Source organism: Urocitellus parryii, chromosome 13, assembly GCF_045843805.1.
Source record: "Urocitellus parryii isolate mUroPar1 chromosome 13, mUroPar1.hap1, whole genome shotgun sequence".
NCBI lineage: Eukaryota > Metazoa > Chordata > Mammalia > Rodentia > Sciuridae > Urocitellus > Urocitellus parryii.
Window position 1 is genome coordinate 19162778 of NC_135543.1, and position 23252 is coordinate 19186029.

At 37.9% G+C, this 23252-nt stretch overlaps 1 protein-coding gene across 14 annotated transcripts in view; it reads left to right on the forward strand.

Moving 5' to 3' along the window:
* The first annotated feature begins 496 nt into the window (after positions 1–496).
* Tcf4 (transcription factor 4) overlaps positions 497–23252 on the forward strand; it is a 346839-nt gene continuing 324083 nt past the window's right edge. For 4 of the 14 annotated variants that reach the window (XM_077792342.1, XM_077792347.1, XM_077792345.1 and 1 more), the window contains exons 1-3: positions 2164–2283; positions 3189–3280; positions 4938–5010. In XM_077792342.1, coding sequence (XP_077648468.1) covers positions 3209–3280; positions 4938–5010 — 145 coding nt within the window. In that variant the 5' untranslated portion in view covers positions 2164–2283; positions 3189–3208. Of the gene's footprint in view, positions 983–1702; positions 1827–2162; positions 2284–3188; positions 3281–4556; positions 4581–4937; positions 5011–23252 lie in introns of those variants that run through there. The other 10 variants (XM_077792346.1, XM_077792349.1, XM_077792353.1 and 7 more) reach the window with 7 other exon arrangements.

Sequence of the window (23252 nt, forward strand, 5' to 3'; positions counted from 1 at the left end):
TCCCACGCCGCCTACGCCTCGCGAAGAACACCGATCCCCACTGCCGGGGAGTCCCGACTCGGGCTTGCTTCGGTGAGGCCCGCACGGCCTCTTCCAAGCCTCCCTCCAGGTCAACCCAGGAGCGGACTCCCCTGCGGAAGTCTATGGAGTCTAATTACTGAATGCATTCAGAAACTCTACTATTGTGTCAAAGATCGGAGTCAGTCAAGGAACTGGAACAAGTTGAAGCGCGCAGAGACGCGGCCTGCAACCAACCCCAACCCAAGGAACCCTTGCAGTGCCGCCCCACGCGCGACGCGGGCTCGAGCCCGGCCACCCGCCTCCGTTCCCGGAGGAGGCGTGGCCGACGCGCGCCGCCATCTTGGCCAGCCTCTCTAGGCGCTCTGTTTACCACTCTATGGTCGCCCCGCTCCCGCCCCGCCCCTCCCCAGTCATTGTCTGGAGGAGCAGCCGCGGCCGCAGCGCCTTCTCTTTATAAGCCCGCAGTGCCCGGATGTGAATGGATTACAATGTATCTTTCAGGGAAACCTATTATTATCAATGTGACTCCACGGGGGAGTCAATGGTGATGATGATGAGGAGGAGGATGATGATGATGAGACACCTCTAAACTTGGAACAAGTTTAAGACTTTATAAGAGGAGAAGAAAAAAACCCAACAAGATTTGTTTGAGGAAATATTATAACTATCCTGTGTTGATAATTTTTTTATAAACAATAAGAAAAAGTTGTTGGATTTTTTTAATGATTTATTTTTCGGGGGAGGTAATTTTGTTGCAGTTTTATGGTGGAAAATGCAAATACCAGAGCCAGGTGCATAATCTTGTAATCTGTGGATATCCCTGGAGCAGGACTGAGTACTACTTAAAATACTTTTTTGGGGGATACACATGTGAGATACTAAGTACTTGCAGAAGATTTTCGTTTCTCTCTTTAAAGTCTCTTTCCTTGGAATATTGTGAGCATATTTGTGGCCATTTAAGGTAACGTTACAATTTGCTGTCAGAATAAACTGTTTGTAATTGAATTTAATTTTTAAAATGTCGATCCCAATGCTTTATTAAAACAAAAGGAACGACCTATTAAATAATTGCCAATACGAAAAAGTATGTGCATGCATTTTGTGTATGTACTGGAGCATCTAGTAATATCAGGGTGTGTAGAATGTGTTTTTTAACACACGTTAACATAGCGAATGTTGCATATACTGGATAAAGCACGTTTGTGATTATGAAACGATAGAATTATGAAGCTTAATTTTTATCCTAAAAAGTGATGTGAAAAAGTGTGTTTTAAGAGCATGCAGGGCCTATGATGGTAAATGTTGGATGAAAAACTTATGGTGCTGGCGAACGCGGACTTTGCGTGCCTAGGAACTCAAGTATAAAAACAAAACAACATCCACACCCACCCCCCCCAAATTGCCCTTTTTTTTTTTTTTTGGCCAAAGTTTGCAGCTCTACTATTCTGTGACTTAAGAGGGTGGGTGAAGAAAGTATCCAATTCAGGTTTTGCCCCCAACGCAAAACTACTAAAACGAAAATCTCCCCAGCAAAAATGTGGCTTGGTTTATGTATGGAAAAGGAAAAAAAAAATATTGTTCCTCTTGGCAAAGTCTTTTTGCATCACGTGTATTTGCAGCCTAGTATAAACTTGCTTTGCCGTGTGTGGATGTGTGAGTGAGAGGGAACGAGAGTTAAGAGAAAGAAAGAAGTGAGAGGGGATGTAAACTCCAATACATTTCAAAGTGCCTCGGATGGATGAAAATGGGCAAAAACACAACTGTTCAGGCTTCAGATTGTAACTGATGATCTGAGGAAAAATGAGGTGCTCGATGAATTTTCGTTTGTATTTTTTTTTTTTTTTTGCGAGCGGGGGAGGTGTTGAGATTTTCTTTCTTTTTTTTTTTTTCCCCCCCGGGGGGTTGGGGGGGGGATGCATCCCAGGCAGCTCGACCCGGAGCGAGCCGCGTCTCCCCGCCGGAGCCCCCCCACCCATTTCTTTGCTGAACTTGCAATTCCGTGCGCCTCGGCGTGTTCCCCCTCCCCCCTTCCCTCCGTCCCCTCCCCTCCCCGGAGAAGAGAGTTGGTGTTAAGAGTCAGGGATCTTGGCTGTGTGTCTGCGGATCTGTAGTGGCGGCGGCGGCGGCGGCGGCGGCGGCGGGGAAGGAGCAGGAGCGGGCGCGGGCGCCGGAGAGGAGGTGGTGGTGGTGGAGGCAGTGGTTAGACATGAACGCCGCCTCGGCGCCGGCGGTGCACCGACAGCCCCTTCTCGCGCGCGGGCGGTAGGTACCGGCGCCGGCGGGCGGGCTCGCGGGGCTGCTGCGCCGGGCGGCGCGGGGCTCGGGCTCGGGCTCGGCGGCCCCGCACGCGGCTCCGCGCCTCCCGCGCCGCGGGCAGCGGCTCCCGGCGCTCCTGGAAGAGACACCCCTTCCCCTCCCGCGCCTCTTCCCTCCCCCTCGCCGCTGCCCCCCACCCCTCCCCAGCATTGCCCACTTGGAGGGACCGGTGACTTTGCCAAGGGCCTGACTTTAATTTTTACAACCCTTTCTTTCACAAATTAGGGTGCTGGACCATTACAGGACCCGACCCTCCACTCTGTCCCCCCCCCCCACGCCGACCTTGTCACCCCTCCCCCTTTGGACGTGTTTTCACTCCAGAGACGCTCATCTTTAATTTCTTTATAGCTACTTTGAAATGCAGAAGGGAGTGGTGTGTGTGTGTGCGTGTGTGTGCGTGTGAGTGTGTGTGTGTGCGCGTGTGAGTGTGTGTGAGGGGGTGGGGTGGAGGGTGGGGGGAAAGTTGAGACCGGATCGTTCTGAGTAGTTTCTCTTTTCTCTGTGATCCATTCATTTCTCGCTCTACCTCCTGTTGCATAAAATGATGCGCTGAAGAGCGGCTTTTTCCCCCCCTTCCCGGATTTGGTTTTAGAGTGGATGTTCCCAGTTTGATCGTCTCTTTGGAAATACAATCTCGCTTTTTTTTTTTTTTTTTTTTTTGCTATTGCTGCCTATTCCATCTTAAAAACAAAACAAAACCCAACAACTCTCCCATCCCTCCCTCCTTTCTACCTTAATCCCACCCGCCCCCACATCCCCACCCCCAACCCCCCAGTCTCCAAAAATCCGATTGTGTTTTCTTCAAGGATTGGGACTGGATTTTCTGATTGCGGTTATTTCCATGTTTCTAGGTTTGTGTGATTTTGCTAAAATGCATCACCAACAGCGAATGGCTGCCTTAGGGACGGACAAAGAGCTGAGTGATTTACTGGATTTCAGTGCGGTAAGAAAGAACGGTGGAAACTAACAACAGCTGTGGAAAAAAAAAAAAAAACAACAAAACCCCAAAACAAAAACCCCAAACACTTCAGCTAGAAACCAGTAGTACTTTAAAGGACAGGAATGATTTTTAATTGGCAGAATCCTTGGTCAATATGAAGGTCTATTTGACAAGTTTTAAACTCGTTTTGGGGTGTGATGGACGATTCAGGCTTTTTTTAGAATCGAATTACTTGCCTTGAATTCCTTACCCACCAGTTCCCCCAAATAATGGAATATCACCCCAGTGGACAGGAAAAATAGGCACCCCTAAAACTGCAAACCACCACTAAAACTTGGCCACAAATGAACACTGAGAGTACCAATACTCCATGCACTACTCCTTGTCTTATTTATTTTTTTCTAGAAATGCAAAACAGAAAATAGATCCAGTAGTGTCTTTAAAGTTTTAAACTGATGATGCTGTGGATTGGTAGGACCTGTAGTTCTCCTAGTTACCTCTTTTCCTGGGATTCTGAAAACTCCTATGTATGTGCTGAGCATACATTCTTTAGAACCCTTTGGACTATTTTTGTAAATTTCATAGTCCTGAGATCAGCACAAAGAGGAACTTACACACTTGTGGAGTTTTACTGTACTTGGTCCTTCTCCATCCCCTCTGCTTCCCTTTCCTAACCCAAGTTCCCAACATGTCAGGGGAATGAATTTGATTTTAATGCCAGATGAGTTTGGTATAAGATGCATTTGTAAAGCAAAATAAAAAGAATCCACAAAACACACAAATAAAATCCAAACCGCCTTCTAAGTGGGGCTCTTTCATGTTGCTGCTGCTGCTGCTGCTGCTGCTGCTGCCGCCGCCACTGCTACCACTGCTGCTCCTCTTGTAGACCTTCTTTTGGAGAAATGGCTTTCGGAAGTTTTGCCAGGAAACGTAGCCGTAGGCAGCTTTGCAGCCCCCTTTCTGCTTGCTGCACTTTCTCCATTCGTTTCTTTGCTTTTCGCAGGCTCTTGACTCAGGGAAGGTGTGCATTATCCACTAGATACGTGGAAAAGAGGGAAACCAATTAGGGTCGAAATAAATGCTGGAGAGAGGGAGTGAAAGAGAGTGAGAGTGAGAGAGACAGAGAGAGAGAAAGAGAGAGAGAGAGAGAGAGAGAGAGAGAGAGAGATGCTTCAAATTGCTCTCATGTTAGAGACGAAATGAGAATTTAGTGCAGGTGGCACTTTTATTTTTATTTGGGTTCACATATGACAGGCAAATCCTGTACGGGATGGAAGTGGACATTGCCACGTTTATGGCCAAGGTTTTCAGTATAAAACAAACAACTTTTTTTTTTCTCTCCTTTGTCAAACTAGTGTTTTCTAGAAAGGTTGCTACCCTGCAACCTGAATCTTGATAACATGGGGACTGTGTGTGTTCAGAGGGTAGCAGTACTGCTTAGAAATAGTGTGCCCGAGGAAAAAGAAAGAACAGTGGTAATGAGGAGGGGATTTTGAAAGGTTGTGCCTGTTTTAGCTTTAAGTTGGCTGGTGATGTATTTTACTAAATAAACCCTTAGCATAATCTCTGAGTTATTTGGTAAGAGTATGAAAGATTTTTGATGAACTCTCAAGGCACAGTGTCTTCTTATTAACTGTAATATTTCTTTGTTTCTTTTTAGATGTTTTCACCTCCTGTGAGCAGTGGGAAAAATGGACCAACTTCTTTGGCGAGTGGACATTTTACTGGCTCAAGTATGTAAATTCTTTTCTTGGTGTGAAATTAAATGTTCCTAGCTGTTTATTTACTCATTGCATATTTTTGGCTCTGTTGAAGTGTTCTGAAAAAAGTCATTGAATTGTTGTCTATAATGATATGGTTATCTCATTATCCATCAGTAATATAACTTACACAAAATGTTATTTTTTTGCAATTAAAATTGGACCTTTTTTTTTAAAGTCAAGAAAGTGGTCTTAAAATTCCGTCACTCAATTACAAGTGATTTTCTAATATAGTTCTAATCAAACACGTGAAGATAATGCCAGTGTTGACATGGGGAATACATTAATGTTCCTTATTTGAAAATAGAGGGGGAAAAAATCTAACTTTCATAAAAAGGGGAAATCCCTTGTAAATAATATCAGTTATTAGGTACTGTGTACAATTAACCCTTTTAAAGCAACGAGCACTTAATTTTGCAGATGAATGCTGCCTAGTAAACCGTAGCTGTAAATAGCCTCTTGCTAAGCTGAGAAGCTAAATATGAATTCATTTCTACTTAAAATATCTTTTTTGATGCTTTGGCTGTTTCTTTTCCCTCATCATTTACTTTTGCAAAGAATTTTTGCTATATTTAAAGTTGCAAATTTGGGAGGACTTTTAACATTTTGTAAATGAAAGATCTTTGGGTGATGCTTAAAAAAAACGATAGCGGTATTCACAAAGGAATCTGTGCACAATGATTATCTGGCATCTAAGTTGTTTTTAGTAGGGACTGTTTGAATGTCTCTTACTAAAAGTGAAGACTGAAAACATGCTATTCATATAAGATGTATTTTTTTGTTGTTCAATGAATTTTAAATAAGGAGTCATACATTGTTGCCTGCTATCCTTTAATTCCAAGGCTTAAATCCATTTATGCCTGTTAAACAGCTGCAGTATTTTAGGAGTTCTGGCAATGGTATATAACAGTACATTAGGCAGAGTACTATTCTTAAGTCAGACTGGTAAATGTTGACATCTTTGAGTCTGTAAGATGCCAGTGGAGTTGTCTATCAACTATAAATATAATTTCACATCTCTTAATTTTCATCTGGTGCAATAGCAATGAAAGAAATCTGTTCACCTAGATAAATTGTGTAATTGGTATATTTTTGTGCAATAAATTGAAAGCTTTTAAAAGTTGCTCATTTTGAAATATGTTACTTCTACTGACCCCCATAAGTCTAGGGAAATTTTGTCTCTAACTTGATTTTTATATGAGATACTTCCTATAGTTATATTTTTGGGTCCTCTTTGATTAAAAGTACTGTTGAAAATGTGTTGGTGCTTTACTCTCTTAGACCCTAATATTTTCTATCTGAGGACATATTTTTTTTTATTTGTTTGTTGCATTGCTATTTTGCATTTCTGTTTCTATATGGTGTTCTCTTTATAACTTTTAAGACAGAAAATATTAATATGAATGTTTGAAGCAAAGATGAGTACAATGAGTACAAGTGTTTAGATTGGTTTTTCATGTTAGGCACTGTCAAAACAGTAACTAACTTTATCTCTGACAGTAATTTTCTTAATGTTTTACTTAAGAAATGTGTTTTTAGCTTAAATCTGAAAGTAGATGTCAGAGAGACATAGAGATGGACTACTTTCAAATCATTGTGAAATAACTTGCTTCCACTGTTGTAAAGATGGACACATTTGGAATGACTTAAATGTATTACTTTAGATATGGTTTAATAAATGGAGGTGAATTAGAGGTATGACATGTACTAGACAACTGTGTATATGGACCATTTTATATACACATATTTAAATAAGGTCCTTGCAGTAATGTTTAAGTGTTCATAGAGAGTATGGGATAAATAAATTGAATATATATTAATGTATTTTGGTAAGTAATCACATATCAAAACTTATACAGTACTTAAGACGATGATGTGTTTGTACATAGATATGTTTGCTTGTGTGTGTGTTTATGCATACATAAACATAAGAGAGAGATTTTGTCCTTACTGAGCCATGTTACAGTATTTCTAATGACTGTGAAGTAGATATCCAATGATTATTTTCAAGGTGTTGAACTTAACTTACTTTGTTTCAGCAGTGTAGTTTTTAGGACCAGATGTTTACTTGTAAGGGTAGAAAGTTATTGACTCTTTTATTCTGCCTGTCTGATTGAAAATGCAGGGTGTTCATTCAGTGCTGCATGATGGTGAGTGTAGCATATAGGATGCAGATTGGAATGTTTATTTTCCCCATCTATGAAGACATATTGGAACACAGGGTTAGTGAAGAAGATGACTTATATTCTACTCAATAAAAGATAAATCTTTCTGAAGCATAACAAATTTTTTTAAAAGTCACAAAGCTGCACTTTGCCCTTTAACTGAAAGGATGAACTAGGAAACTTTGGACAGAGAAATAATTTTCTAAAGTTACTTCAAGTTAATATCCATTGTCCTGAGTGGACTCAGATGTCACTTTCATGAGTAGCTTTGAAACTTGGATCCAGGAACTATAAGTAAAGAGAGATCTGAACTATAAGTAAACTATACCTAGTTGAAAATCAGCTATATTTTTTTTTCAGAGTGAGGCATGGTAATATTTCAGGCTTAAAAGTTCCCAATAGCTTCTGATTCCATTAATACAGGATGCTCCATCATGATTTGCAATGTGAGAACAAAAATAATGTGTGGCCATATTCTCTTTAATCTTTCATTTTACAAACATGGTTTTTCCTACCACCTTAAGAAATGGGGAGGCTGCTAGGGAGACTGGAATGTAACCTGAGCTACAGCCTGACATTCCCAGGGAGCATTTTTCACATGAAAGGCTTTTGTCAACCCAGGAAAGGACCTGCAGTTTTTGTTTGATGTTTGCAGGTGTTCAGCAGAAAGCAGTAAAACAATTCAGCCATGATGGTCCAGAGCCTCCATGACCTTCACAGGGAGAATTGGTGGGCTCTGGAATTATTTTCACAAAATAGTTATTACCTGTATGATCATTTATACAAAGGGATTTGATATCCGTTATATCATTGATCTTAAAGCCAACAAAAAGCATCCATATGCCTGCATGATTGGAGAATTGTTCTCATTAAAAAGTAGGATGACAGAGTTACCAAAAGAAAAGAAAAAAAAAAGTTGCTGAAGTGTTCATAATTTTTGATCAGGAGAGGCTTAATTTTCTGATATAAAAACTATGTCTGCTTTATTTGGTCACATTTGAGTCCTGTGAGTACAAGATAAACATACTATCTCATTGGCATCTTTTTTAAAAGTAGTTTTAAAGTTGGGCCTAAAATTATGTATACTAAAGAACTTATTGGTCTGATGTGGTCACATGTATTTCTGACTGGTCTGTGATAGATCCTTCATCTTCCTCCCTTAGTTTAGAAGTTGATCTTTAAGCAGGCTTGTAGCTGTTTGGTTTTACTTAGGTGGTCAGCAGTTGTTAAAGCCTGCTCAACAAACTGGTGTTTGAATGATTAAGAGCAGTGGTGAAACATCTCACTCAAGAGAAAAAAAAAATTTCTTGGCATTCATATAAGTTAGCTAACTTTTATCTGCATGACAACAAAGAATGTCAATTAAGTAAATTCAGTGAGGGGAAAATAATGAGTAAATAATTTTGTCTGATAGAGAAAATGCAAGTGGTCAATATCCTTAAATCATTTCATCAGTATCAATTTGAGTTTATGGTGATAGTATGAAAAAATTGGTCTACCCTTGAGAGTATTTGTTGAGGACAGCTAGTGGCTATCCCTGTGTGTGTGTGTGTGTGTGTGTGTGTGTGTGTGTACCACTGAACATTTCATAGTGGTCATGTAACTTTTTGTAAAGGGCACAGCAATTTAATAGATTTGTTTTTAAAAAGTACAGTGTTATCAGACACTCATTATCATAGAGCCACAGAATTTGGGGGATGAAAACCCCCAGAAATACACTGCCCACAACCTTCAGTGTTTAGCCAAAGAAAGCTGAAGCCCAAGTTAGGGAACTTCTAGACTGTGCCATTGTTATTCTAGAAAACTATTTTTGGTTTGCTAGTTCTTTTTGGCCCTGCAAACCCTTTATTGGATATAGCATTGGCTTTACCATTGTTTTCCTGTCATTTAACCTGCATAATAGGCTAGTAGGATTTGGGTGGTGATATTTGTCCCTGTAAGTGCTTCTGTATGTGCATGTGCCCTCTGTATGCTTTTCTCAAGTTTGGAGCAGAATTTTGGATTATAGATCATTCCCTTTTGCCTGGTCTCACCTATGCCTGTTTGCAAGAGGTTGGGTAAAATAGCTCAGTGTGAGTGAGTAGTACACTGACAAAATTGAAGTGCTCCTTAATGAACCAGGTGGTGTGCTGTACACTGTGTGTGTATTGTATTTTTAATCTGCTTAAGAACCCAATAAGATGCCAGGGTCCCATGTATAGGGGAGGAAACTGAGATACAACTTGTTTCAAGGCAGCCAGTAATAAAATTAGGTTTTAACCTCAGGTGTGGCCAGCCCAAAGTCCTCAGTACTTTCCATTCATACACATGTGCACAAGTGTGTAGGCAGACACTCAAGAGCGAGCTCAGTTTTTCAAGAGCAGATAGTTATAGAGTAGAATATTGAGGCTTGGCATGAAATGCTATGGTCTTTACAGTAGAAAGCCATTTTTTAAAAAAAACTTATTAAAGGTAATGATATAAAGCAGACCCAATACTTTTCCTGTCTTACTATCCAAATAAGCTACCCTTCTAATTCATTTTTGAAGGATTTCATTGTGACTTAGAATTAATTCCTTCCTTCCTTCCTTTTTTCTTTTTGAGGTATTGGGGATGGAACCCAGGGCCTCACACATGCCTCTGGGCTCTACCACTGAGGGACAGCCCCAGCCCTTATTTTATTTTGAAACAGAGTCTCCCTAAGTTGCCCAGGCTGGCCTCAAACTTGCAGTCTAAAATCATCCTCTGTCAAACTCCTGAGCAGCTGGGATTACAGGTGTATGTCACCATGTCTGGCTGATTTAGTATACTTTTCTCATGTTATTATTTTTTTACAAAGACAGTATAGTGGATGTTTTTAGAGTTGCTGTGTTTTCATTCTGTTATCTACAGGGTGCTAGTGAAAATATCCTATTTACAACTATTTTTATGTATGTAATCAAGTCAGAAGTTGAGGCAGCCAAGCCTGACCTACTAATAGCTAAAAAATCAGGATCTCCTGTCTTTATGTGTAAAACAGGTATATAGTTCATTGTTAGGTCTTTGAACATTCAAGCTCAATAATCCTAAATTCAAACTGCATCACTAAAATAAGCAGTTTGGAAGTTTTGATGTGTCTATTACCAGACATGTGCTTAAAATGTTAGTTTTCTAAATTCAGAAGGAGGAAGCAGTACTCTATTTGACACTGACTTCAGTAAATAAAATGCATTAAACAAGCATAGGGATCCAAGAACTCTCGAGACAGAAATGCTTAACATTTTTGACAGTGTCAGCAAATCATCCCTACCCTACTATTGTAATGAGGAAATCACTTAAATAACAGACGAACAGCGAAGTCACATAAACATATATAATAGAACTATGTAATGAAAGTTTATGCTGTTAATTGCTCGAATCTGTCTTAAATGCTCAGAATCATGGAGCAGTAAAGACTGTCATATAAACAGTTTTGTTTTGAGCTTAAAATTATTCCTTTTTGCTTTCATCTGCTATGATAAACAAAGTAATTTTGTAAGCTTTACAGATCAAACATTTACTCCTAATGGTAAACTACATTTTATATTGGAAGTTTGCAACCTCGTCCAAGGCATGGAGCTGAGTCCTGGTGGCCTCAGGCCTGTGATTTTCAGTGTTTAGTATTATGATGCTATTTAGATCTGTTCCCATAAGCCAAGATAACAGATCTTAAGTTGCCTAATAAGGAACATGGTGTGTTTTGAAATGTTCTTCAGTTTACAAGTCTTGAACCAAAGTGTTCTTGGCCAAAACTGAAGTATCTATATGTGTATCGGTTAAATTAGATCTTATACAGATGTAGCATCAAAATGAAGGCAGGTAGGAACAACAACAACAAAAATCTCCCCTTCCTTAGTTTTTGTATTTTATGAGCTATTTTTTATGACCCATTCGGTATTCTTCCAAGTTAATTAGACAGTGCTAATTATTAGAGAAGTAAAGCACATTATAGTTTTTTTTTTTTTAATAAAGGTGGTTTTTGTTTCTGGTTTCTTATTACTCGGAGTAAAATTCTCCAAATTGACCACCACATTTACAAGCTAATGTGTGAGCTGTCCTTTATCTATATGTGTGAACCTATTTAGACCAACACAAGGTGTGGCACAGGGTTTTAGGATACTTTTGCACCATAATTCTCTTAATGATTATGAGAGACACATAAGAAAGTAGTAGTTTAGTCTTTAGAGAAGATTGGTTAGCACTTTGTTTTAAGGAATACATATATATATATGTGTGTGTGTGTGTGTGTATATACATACACAGAGAGAGAGAAAGATATACACATATATTTATATTAGACTCTCAGGAATAGCAAAAGTGTTGAAAAGGTTGTCATGTTTACTTTCATTTCAAAAACAAATAAAGGCCCAGTTAATCAGCATATCAAATACCCAGGTGTGTTTAAAATCAGTTTATGTGGATGAATTTCAGGGCTGTAAGAAAGTATTTAATTTAAAGGTGCAGCCACGCGATTGTTCAGGAGGACGCTTTTGTACTTTTGTGTGACAATTAACATTTAATGAATGACTTTCTCGACTGCCATTGGTGGTAATTACTATATGTAGTTTATTAGCTGTGATCCATTGTTGGATGTGCCTGTATTGATTTGTTTTGCAAACAACCCTTCACACGTGCGGCAGTATTTGTAATGGTACTTTTTAAAAGAACCTGTTTCATTTGCTGATGCCGATATTGCCTCTAAAAACTTTAGCTTATAAATCTCATGTACTTGAATGCCTCTTTGATCAGAGTCATTGTAGTTGAATCCGTGGACTTCTGTGCCATAAAAATTTTACATGCAGATCCTCAGGGAATCCCAAAGGAATCACACCATATTTTTTTCAAGGAAATAATTTATAGACCCTCGTATGTACAAGCGAATTTAGAGATGCTCTATTAATTTTTAGATAAGGAACCAAGGTTTGGGAAGGTTGAAAGTCTTTCCCCCAAGTCCTGTGGTTGGGAATGGCTAGACCAGGATGCACATGCACACGCTCTGTGCTGCTTTTAATTAAGGTTCAGATTCCATCCGTTGGTATCAACTGCGTGTTTATTAAGAAGAGGAGAACTGGTATAATCTGCCATTTCTGAAAACGTAATAAAAGTTGAGATTGTGAGAGATGGGCGTCGTAATCCGGCTCACTTGTCATCGAAAGTTCTCATTTGGCTGAGGCAGTTGACGAATAACTGTTAAAATGTATTGTGTTATTAAAAATAACAAAGTAAGACCCATGATTAAATATCAGGGCTGTAATTTAATCTCGGGGGTTCTGGTGCTGTTCATAAACCATTTGGCTTTTTTCTGTAACAGATGACGTCAAAATGCAGCTTGATTGAGTTATGGCCCTGGCTTCAGGGGCACCTGCCCGGCCGGGCTGGGCTGCTTACTCCATGGCCTGTCAGCATTTCCATTACCAACTGTTTTTTTCTCTGACATTTTTAATTTCGAATAGTTAAACTAGACTGATGGTTGGCATATAAACTTTCAGCCCTATGGGAACAGACTATTTTCTCAATAAAACAGAGAAGGTGGTGACAAAGCTCCATTATAGGGTACCTTTTAGAATGTTCTTCCTTGCTTTAATCTTCCAGTAATTTAAACATTCCCTTTTGGGGTACTTAGCTGAATTGTAAGGCATCCAAATGCAAGGTTTTTAATCTCAAATTTCCCAAACCAAGACTTAACTGCAAAGTCTTTAGAGGATTGTTACATTAGGAAAAGACGTAGCCTCTATGGAGAATATTGAAATTATAGCTCTGGACAATCCAGTTTTCATATTATGTAAAATACTGAAGAGTAAGACATGAAAAAACGTGCAAATTGACATACCTTGTCAGTAATTGCTTTTATATTCACTTAAGATGAGTAAAAATTGGTAATGAATGGTGAGGAAGGTATATTTACTTTTATCACAAGCTGGAGATGGTAGCATAGCTTCAGTTTTGCCCTTGGGTTTTAATATGTTGTGAGTGGAGAGAGGATGTAGCCTGTGATCTAGCTAGCTAGCTGTTTATCTCCATGTTGTAATTCTGATTGATGGCTCCTCTGATATGCTTTTTAGTACATGCTAAGTTCACAACCCTGAGTTAGCAGTTGTAGGTTGGCATAGGCTTTGTGGGAGGAAAAATCCTGCCCTTGGAGGGCATCTAGTCTAACAAGAAAGAATAGAAAATTTCACACACATAATTAGCATGCAGTGTTCAGAAGACATAATAATGTGGGCATGTAGAGAAACGCAAGCTGACTTCTTGACAGGGAAGATTAATAAGGAAGGGTTAGTGGACTCTCTGACCTAACTGGAAAGAGGGACTGAGTTTGTATCAAGATCCCTACTGGGGGCTGGGGGTATAGCTCAGGGGTAGAGCACTTCCCTAGCACCTGAGGCCCTGGGTTCAATCCCCAGAACTGCCTCCCCTCCAAAAAAAAAAAAAAAAAATCACTGTGAACCAGGGGCAGAGAGAGCTGAATGGAAATGGTAGATTAAAGAGACAGCCTTATTCTTTACCAGTCCTTGCTCTTTAGAGGATTTGGCTCTGGACTAGAAACATAGTGTGCTCATCTCCAGGAAGACATCCCTGGCTTGGATGTGGAATTTTGGTTTCTTTCCTGATGTCAGATTTTCTTGAGGTTGTTATAGATTATAATCCAGTTTCTTCCCAAAGTATGTTTTAAATGTTAATATCCGGGATAGAAATTGAGGTTTTTGTGTTCCCTGTTTTGAATTCTTCCTGGGATATCATTTGGCAGTGGAAATTTTCTCAATCCAAAATGATAGCTACTTTGGAGAAAATTATTTATTTAACCAAACTCTGAAATCTGGGTTATTTTGCCTGCTGTTAAGAAGCTTATTCATATTGATAACAGTGATAGAACCTTAAAAGCCTGCATCTGAAAACTGAAAAAATAATTCAAAACTCACCAGTGCAATTCAGGATGGGTTTCCACTTTTTTCAGAAAAAAGCACTACTATATTTAAAACATTTTAAGATGTGAAAATTAGCTTTACAATTTTTATTATCACTGCCTTCACCATTACTAGTGCTACATCTTTTTGTTGTTGTTCAAAAGCTAGCAGGGATTGTGATAGCTTATATTGCCATATATTAATTTAGAAATGTATTTTGAAAATTGTCTCAAAGATACTGATATCTTAGCCAAGACTTATAAAATGTTTGTAAAAACATTGTGGAATGGCCAGATGCACCTTTGATTAAATCTAACATAATTATTATCACAAATAGGAAAAAAAATATGTGTGTATGTATACTGCCCTTTCCCCAAGTATGGACGGGTTGAGATGATAGTTTTTCTGTGATCTATATAAATTTCACAATACCATGTACTTCAGTGAGGCCACAGATTCACGTGATGTTTGATATTGGCTTAGGAAAAATTTATTAATGAATAATTCTGAGTGCTACAGAGTAAGGAGAAATATTTTGTTACAATGAGAATATTCTAGACAGATTAAAACAGTTTTTTTGAGAGTCTATGTATTCTTCAACCCTTTTCTTCACTTTTCATAATATTAAGGATTTTATACTAGAAATATTTTGAGCCTTATAATTTTAAACACAGTAAAAAAATTTTGGTCACCAAGTAGTAATAATATTTTAAGACTTAATTTACACTTTTGAAAAGAAAGAGGAAACTATCAGTTTTAATCCTTGGTTGGATAATTGTTCTTTGTGTGTCTTCTTGAGCACCATTGTTCACTGACTGATGATGTTGCATACCATTGAGGCCTTTTTCCCCCTGTTCTCTCGTGAGCACTGTGGTGTGATTCTTCATTTACTTACTTTTCTTTTATATCTTCATTTTATTTATTATTTTTTATGTGGTGCTGAGGATTGAACTCAGGGCCTGCACGTGCCAGGTGAGCGCTCTACCGCTGAGCCACAACCCCAGCCCCTACTTACTTTTTTTTTTTTAATATTTTTTTTTTAGTGTTGATGGGCCTTTATTTATAATTCATTTTTTTATATGCGGTGCTGAGAATCCTGGAATCAAACTCAGGCCTCACACAGTGTGGCACTCACTCACTGAACCACACCCTCAGCCCTGTCTACTTACTTTTAACTGCTAGGTTGCTAGATTAATTTTCTTCTGACATCTAATTTTTCCCTGATTTTACTAACTTTTTATTATTCTTTAATTTATTTTTTGATGCACACACAACTATTTCTCTTTTATATGGGGTTTACATTTGCATTGTTGCACTGGCAAAGGAATTCTATACATTAATCTTAAAAATTTTGGTACAGTGGATGAGAGGTAGTTTGTAATGGCTTCAGCCTTGATTGTGTAAAGAATGTTGAAAGGTTCATAAAAATGCAGGAGATGAATACATGTCAAGTTTGTTTTTTTTTTTGTCAGTGGGAATGTATTTCACTGGTATAATGACAGCTTTATTAAGAATGATTAACTCGCAGCTGGGTGTAGTGGCTAACACCTGTAATCCCATCTCCTCAGGAGTCTGAGGCAGGAGGATTGCAAGTTTGAGGCCAGCCTGGGTAACTTACTGAGATTGTTTCAAATAAAATAGAAAGGGCTGGGGATGTAGCTTAGAGGTACAATGCTCCTGGGTTCAACCCCTAGTGCTACCAAAAATCAATCAATCGATCAAAACAAAACATACTGCTTCTCCCATAGAATGGTTAACTCCTACTCATTTACTGCTTTTGCACATTTGCTCATTCATCATCTAAAAGTTTTTGAGAGCCCAATACCAGCTGCCATGCTATGCCATGCTAGATGCTGCAGTGACATAAAGAACAAATGTCAGCCTTTGCTTTGTGATTGGCGCATACGATGCTATGTTGGGTGAAAGTTCTACCATGATTCAGTTAGAAAGTGCTTTTCAAATAGGTGTTACAGAAATACACAAGTAGACTTCTTCAAAGATTTTTAAAAAATGTGCAGACTGCATATTTGCAAGAAAACCCCAAATCCTAGAATCTGCTGAGCCACAACCCCAGCCCCTACTTACTTTTTTTATATATAGATGTCTGTGTGAATCTAAAGAAGGAGGATAGATTAGACTGGTTATGGAAACTGGACCTTGAAGAGTATTGTTGTAAATGCACTCTCAAATTTAGTACTAGACACTATGGGAGGCAATGACAATTACTGTTCATTTGTCCCTTTTTTTTTAATTGTTAAAATTTTGTAATTTTTATGTGGTGCTGAGGATTGAACCCAATGCCTCATGCATGTGAAGCAAGTGATCTACCACTGAGCTATAACCCCAGCCCTCCATTTGTCCTTTTTGCACAGACATTAAAAATGTGGATTTATGTCAGTTTACTGCTGGAGCACTAGATAAATATACTTATGTTTTTTTTTATTCCTACAATTGAATTTTTAATATTTAAAAATTTACACATAGTAAAATTTTCTTTAAAAATTAAATATTTATTGAGAATGTAACATGTGTCGGGGTCAAGTGCCAAGTGCTGGAAATGAAATGTTGAGCAAGACAGATATATATGTTCCTGAGTTGCCTAACTGGGGGAGGCAGACATTAATGGCATAATCAACCTAAAAAAATTATCAAGTTCTACAAATATGAGAGATGTATGGCAGGAAAAGAGTCTGCGATAAGGAAATCTGAACACGCTGAGCAGTCAGGACAGGCACTTGGAGGTGGGCATATCTGAAATGAAGTCTGATGGATGAAGGGGAATTAAGTAGGAACAGTGGACTGGGTAAAGGGTTTTGTGCAGAGAGATCAGGTTGCGCTAGTAGGGGAGAACTAGGTTGGAGCTGAGGCTGGGGAGCTAGGAGTGCCCCATCCCGCAAGTCTGAGCAAAAGGGAGCGCAGCCACAAGACCTTACTGAGCACACCTTTGCAGTGTGCTGCTGATCCAGTTTGTCCCTGGGAACACTCCACAGTAGCCTGGAAGGCAGACCCACAGGGTGGATGACCCACACCAGAAGCCTCTACAGATGTCCCTACATGAGACAGGCTGCTGGTTCTACACTGTAGCTGGTGAATGAAGTTGGAAAATCCTTTATTTGAAATCCGTGCCTTTAGCTTGTTGGAGAGCCTTTGTGGTGGGCATTTGCTTTTATTGTTTTGGTGGTGGTGGTTGATGAAACTTCCTAAAGCTCTTTAATACTTCCAAATGTACTTCCCAGCCACCATGGGCTATCTTTTGCCCTTTTAGCCACCAAATGCTACAGATGCGCATTTTGTTTTCCAAGCAAAGTGTTAGGTTGATTTTGCAATCTGTTCTGCGAGGATGCAGAGGTAGAAGTGGTTAAATAAATGGTCTTGGGTAATTGTTCACCACTTAGGCTTCTTAGAGCTTATGCTCTTATTACCAGTAAACACTGCTTCAGACCTGTTGAGTTGAATTCTCTCTCCACAGTATGGTGTCAGGTAGCACAGCCACAAGACCTTACTGAGCATGTTTGTTGGTGAACTTGAGGAGGGTGGTTTGATTTATGTGACATTCTATCTGGGCTGGCAACACTGTTACTTGAATATTTTTATTTTATATATATATATATATATATATATATATATATATATATATATATACACACACACACACACACACACACACACACACACACACTTTAATATATATTGTTTTCTGAGGTGGCCCACGGGGAAAAGTTATCTGTTAACTCTTGACAGGGAACTAAATGAAGTTTCCTCTTTTTGATAATCCCAGCTAATTCCCGCCTCCCTTTTTTCTAAAGATCATCTCCTTTTCCTGTGGCCCTATCCCCTCTTCCCTCTCCATTTTCTCATTTTTATCTTGTTTATTCTTGACAGTCATTTCTAAACATGTTGGTTAGTCTCTTTTCATTAAGAAGACTTTTCCATTCTTTCAGTATTTTTAGCATTCAAGGTGAAGGGAGAATACTGCTTTTTCCCTTCCTTTTCATCTTTGGTTAGGCCAGGCGGTGAGAGCATGGGGAGGTGCCTTGCTTTTGGGCTGTCTGTGCTCGTTAGTGATACCTGCCTTCCTGACCCTGCAGCTCTTTATGTTCTTCATCCCACGATGCTGAAAGGAGAGAGGCGCAGGACCAGTGGCACCAAGTGAAAAACCCCTTCACCCATGTCTGTTTCCACTGCTTACAAGCTTATGGCGCAGTATCATATACATGGGCAGCACCCCGGCCTCCTAGAGAATTCCTGCCAGCATCCAGTATGCCTCAGTTAAAACCAGAATGAAATGTAACTACTTTTGGGATGAGCATGGAGAACTTCAATAGATTGACAGTGCTTTTTGTGTGTGTGTTGTTTTCAATGGAGAATATGGTAGAATGCTAAGGTTGATGAAGATAGGGATGGGTGGATAGCTGTTTGTTATAATACTTCTTTTCTTTTAATTTTTTTAATGCTTGAAATATTTTGCAATTAAAAATAAAACCAAAACTCTCCTGATTCACATTCCTCTGGCCATACCCCTCTCTCTTACCCTCCTTCATAGCAAGACTTGTTGTGTTCGCTAGAAAGGCTGCTTCTGTATGCCTTCTTACCAGATACTTTTTATTTTCAATTTAACCACAATCCAATACAATTGAGTATTCTAAATCTGAAAATCTAAACTCAGAAATACTCCAGGAGAGGAAGCCATTTGAGCACTGATCCTGACCCTGACATCACAAGAAGTAGAAAATTCCACATCTGATTTCATGTAACAGGACAGAGGCAAAATAAGATGCACACACACAAAAAAATTGTATAAGATCACCTCAGCCTGGATGTATAAGGTATGTATGAAACATAAATGAATTTTTTTTTTCAGATTTGGGTCCCATCCCCCAGGTTTATCATTGTATACATGCAAATATTCCAGAATCCAAAAACATTTGAAAATCTAAATGCTTCTGGACCCTAGCATTTTGGATAAGGGACAGTCAACCTGTATTATAAAACATATTCTGCCATGTAATATTTCATAACTATAGAATAATAAACATAGCATATATAAATTATGAAGCTCCATAGTGGAATGAGCACTCCTGAACTCACCACGCAACCTGGGAACCGGAGCAAATTTAGAGCAGTTGTTGGCACTCTCTGTGCCTTGGTTCCCTCTCCACATTCACCATCTCTGTCAGAGGTAAATGTTCTCATATTTACTTTCTTTCTTTCTTTTTTGTTTTTTTTTGAAGCAATTTTATGACATGACTATACATCCTCAAATACAATATGGTTTGACCTTGCTTGTTTTCAAAGATTATAATAATGTAATTATAGTGTCTTTTGCTACATGTTGTTTCACTTGGGGCATGTTTAAGATTTATCCTATAGATGCATGTGGCTTAGTTCACCCTCCCTGTTGGTGACTGTGTCACAGTTGATTTATACGTGTTCCAGATGATGGACTGAGTTGGTACCCATTTTTTGGAACTACACACTTTCCTTTCTGTTGTTGCACGTGTGTGAGGCTGATTCTGTAGGGCAGGTACCTACGAATAGGTATTTGGGAGAAGTGTTTTAGATTGTAGAGTTAGGTGAAAATCCAACATGAGAAGATTATTTTCCAAAGTTTTTTTTCCCTTGTCTTTTTTTTTTTTAAACTAATCTACCATCTGCAGTGTAAAAGATTTCCTATTGATGTATCTTTGTCTACCTTTGCTATTGATCAAATTTCTTAATTTGTGTCAGACTAGTAAGTATAAGATGTAAAATGTATTTCATTTTGGTCTTAATTTACATTTCCTTAATAATGAGGTTAAACATTTTTGTATGTATTTGTTACCATTCAAGATTTTCCTTCTGTTGATCCACCTCCTCCCCAGGTTCTATTACATTGTTGTCTTTTTCCTTTCTGATATGTAGGTGTTGATATATTTTTGCATAATATTCTCAGTCACACATGCTACAGATACCTTGTCTTCAGCCTCTTTTTTAGTAGTTTTGAAGAGCAGATGCCTATAAGTTAATGTCTTTCTTTTTCCCCCTCTCTATCTTCTTATGCTTTGTGTCATAGTTGGAAACCCATTCTCTACTCCAAGGTCATACATAAAGAGATTGTTTGATACATTTTGTCTGAAAGGAATCTCACAGTTTTTCCTTTCAGATTTAAGTGTTCTGTACTGTTGGACTGACCTTGTGTGCAGTGGGAAGTAGGGCTCTCATTTTACTTTTCTAGAAAAGTCTATGCTTTCGCCAGTCATCCCTAGTTCTACTGTATGTTTGAGAGGGTCTTTCCTTCATTCCTTTAGTCTGTTAGACGGTCGTCCTATCCTTCTCTCAGTATATTATAAGTGAACTATATTTTGATATCTGGTAGGTAAAGTCCTTCGTCCCCCTATTTCCTGTCCCATGTTTGTACATTTTGATTTTAGCCATTTTTGGGCCTGTGTTTGTCTATTTAAATTTAAAATTTGGCTTATCATGGAATTTTATAAGTTTGTTAGTCATGTTTATTGAAGTTGAATGGAAACTTGAGATCAGTTTGCAGAGAATTATGTTTAAATAATGATTATCTTTCTTCATGTATGTCTTCATTTTTTAAGCCTTTGACCTCTCAGAATAATTTATCTTTTATTTTTTTTCTCCAAAGTTCTGGGGATCAAACCCCAGGTCTTGCACATGTCAGAAGATTATTTTAAATTATACTTTTATAATTATAGTTCTATTTTTGCCATGAGGTTGTGTATTTGTTTTGATAATTTAGGTTCTTTATTTTTCTTTCTTTTGTTAATGGCATTTTCCTCTAAAAACCCAAATTTTATATATCAATTTTCATATTCAGCTGTGTTGCTAACTTCTTAAATGATTTAAACATGTTTTTGTTTTCTTTAGTGATTACCCTGTAGGCTGTTATGAAATATAACTAAAAGATAAAGATAATTCTGCTGTTTTCTTTTTTCCAACTATTATACCTGCCCCCTTGCCCTGCACCGGGTCCTCTTACCACACTATCTAGGACCTTAAACCTCAAGCACACTGTTAAATAGAAATGTCGATTTTGGACATTCTTGTTTTATTCCTAATTTTCCCTATAATAGTGATGTTGGTAGTTCATTGATTAAGGAACTTCCTTCTGTACATGTTTCGATAAGAGTTTTTATCATGAACAGGCATCAGATTTTATCAAAAGTTGTTTCCTATATTTTAAAAAATGATTTATTATCTCTAATCTGTTAATATTTGAATGACATTTATTTATATGTTTCTCTATGGTAAACCTCCTTTGCCATTTCCGGATAAAAGTAATGATGTATTTTTTTTTTTTTAATCTTTGTTTGAAAAATAATATCCTAGACTCAGTTTTCTAATAGTTTCTTTAGTATTTTTTTTACATCTATGTTTATAACTAAGATTGGCATGTAATGTTTTTTCTCTTATTGTTCTGGTCTGGATTTGGCTACAAGGGTGTACTGACCTGTAGAACAAGTAGGGGAGTATTTCCACCGTCTTCTCTGGAAGTCTGTGTAAGGCGAGAACAATCTGTTCCTTAAAATTAGGGAAGATTTTTTCTATAAAACTTTCCAGTCCTGGGGTGAGAAGGTTTTAAGCTACTGATACAACTTTTTAATATAACATCGAGAATCAGGATTTCATTTTTTTTGGCAGATGCTCTTAAAATTATACACATATACAAATAAATGTGTATGATATATGTATGCAATGTATGTATGTCAGTTTTCTGTCCATTCTGCCTAAGTTTTATAATAAAATTCTTCATAAAGTTGATCATTGTTTTCATTTTAGCATTTTTATTTCTGCCGCCTCTGTAATTTTTTAATTTTTATTTTTTTTGTACCAGGGATTAAAACCAGAGGCACTTAACCATTGAGCCATATCCCCAGACCTTTTTTTTATATTTTATTTAGAGACAAGGACTTGTTGAGCTGCTAAGGGTCTTGCTAAATTGCTGAGGCTGGCTTTGAACTCATGATCTTCCTGCCTCAGCCTCCAAAGTTGCTGGGATTACAAGCAACTCGGCTTAATTTTTTTAGGTTTTTCATTTCTGATTTTGTGTCTTTCTTCTTTTTCCTTGATCAAACAAACTGGAAGTTTTCTTGTGTGTCTTTTCAAATAATGAGCTTTGGGCATTGTGGGTTATTTTTATTGTGTGTTTCTTTTCTACTTTTTAAATTCCTTATCTTTATTATTTCCTTTTTGTGTCTGCTTTGCTTATTCAGAACTTTTATTTCTAACTTGACCACTTGACACACTAAGTTACTGTCATTTCCTTTTAAAATGTAAGAGCATAAAGCTATCGAAGACTTTCTAAGTTGTAGCCACTAAACTCCATTGACTTTAATTTGTAACGTTTTCATCATCTTAGATTTATCACTTGTGAAATTTCCTATGCGATTTGTTCTTTGACCCTTGCAATATTTCTTGATGCCTTAGAGATTTTTACAAATGAATGCCTTGTTTTTTCTTTGTATTGTTAACTTTTGTTGTGATTTAATTGTCAGGGAACTGTGCTGTGTGGTAGCAGTTCTTTGATACTTATTGAGATTTGCTTTATTGTCAGTTTTGTTAATCAGTTTTCATAAGTGCTTCATTTTGTGCTTGAGAAGAATATATATTCTCATTATTATGACTTGAGAAATCTTTATGGGTCCAACAATTCACATTTGTTCATTGTGCCTTAAAATCATCTATACTTTTGCTAATTAAAAAAAAAATCTGGCCAACACATATGTCATTGAAAGAAGTGAGTTGAAATAATCTATGATGGTGAGTTTATAAATTTCTCTGTTTAAACAATCTTTTGCCTTCAGACACACTGAAGTTATTACATGCATTTTTGTGTAGAATTACTATATCTTTCTGGTTAATTAAACTTTTTATTCAATTTATATGTGCTCACTTTCTTTCTGCCCCTTGGTCTTAAAGTTTATTTTGTCTCATATTGGTATAATTATCACCCCTCCCATTTTATTTGGCCAGTATTTGTCTGAGGTATGTTATTTTAAAACTTTTTATTCTTAAACATTCCTTGTTATATTTTAGATATGACAACTATATCTGGATCTTAAATTTTGATTGAATCAGATAATGTCAAATAATTTATATTTACATAATTTTGTACTTCATTTTGGGCCACAGGCACAGGGTGCTC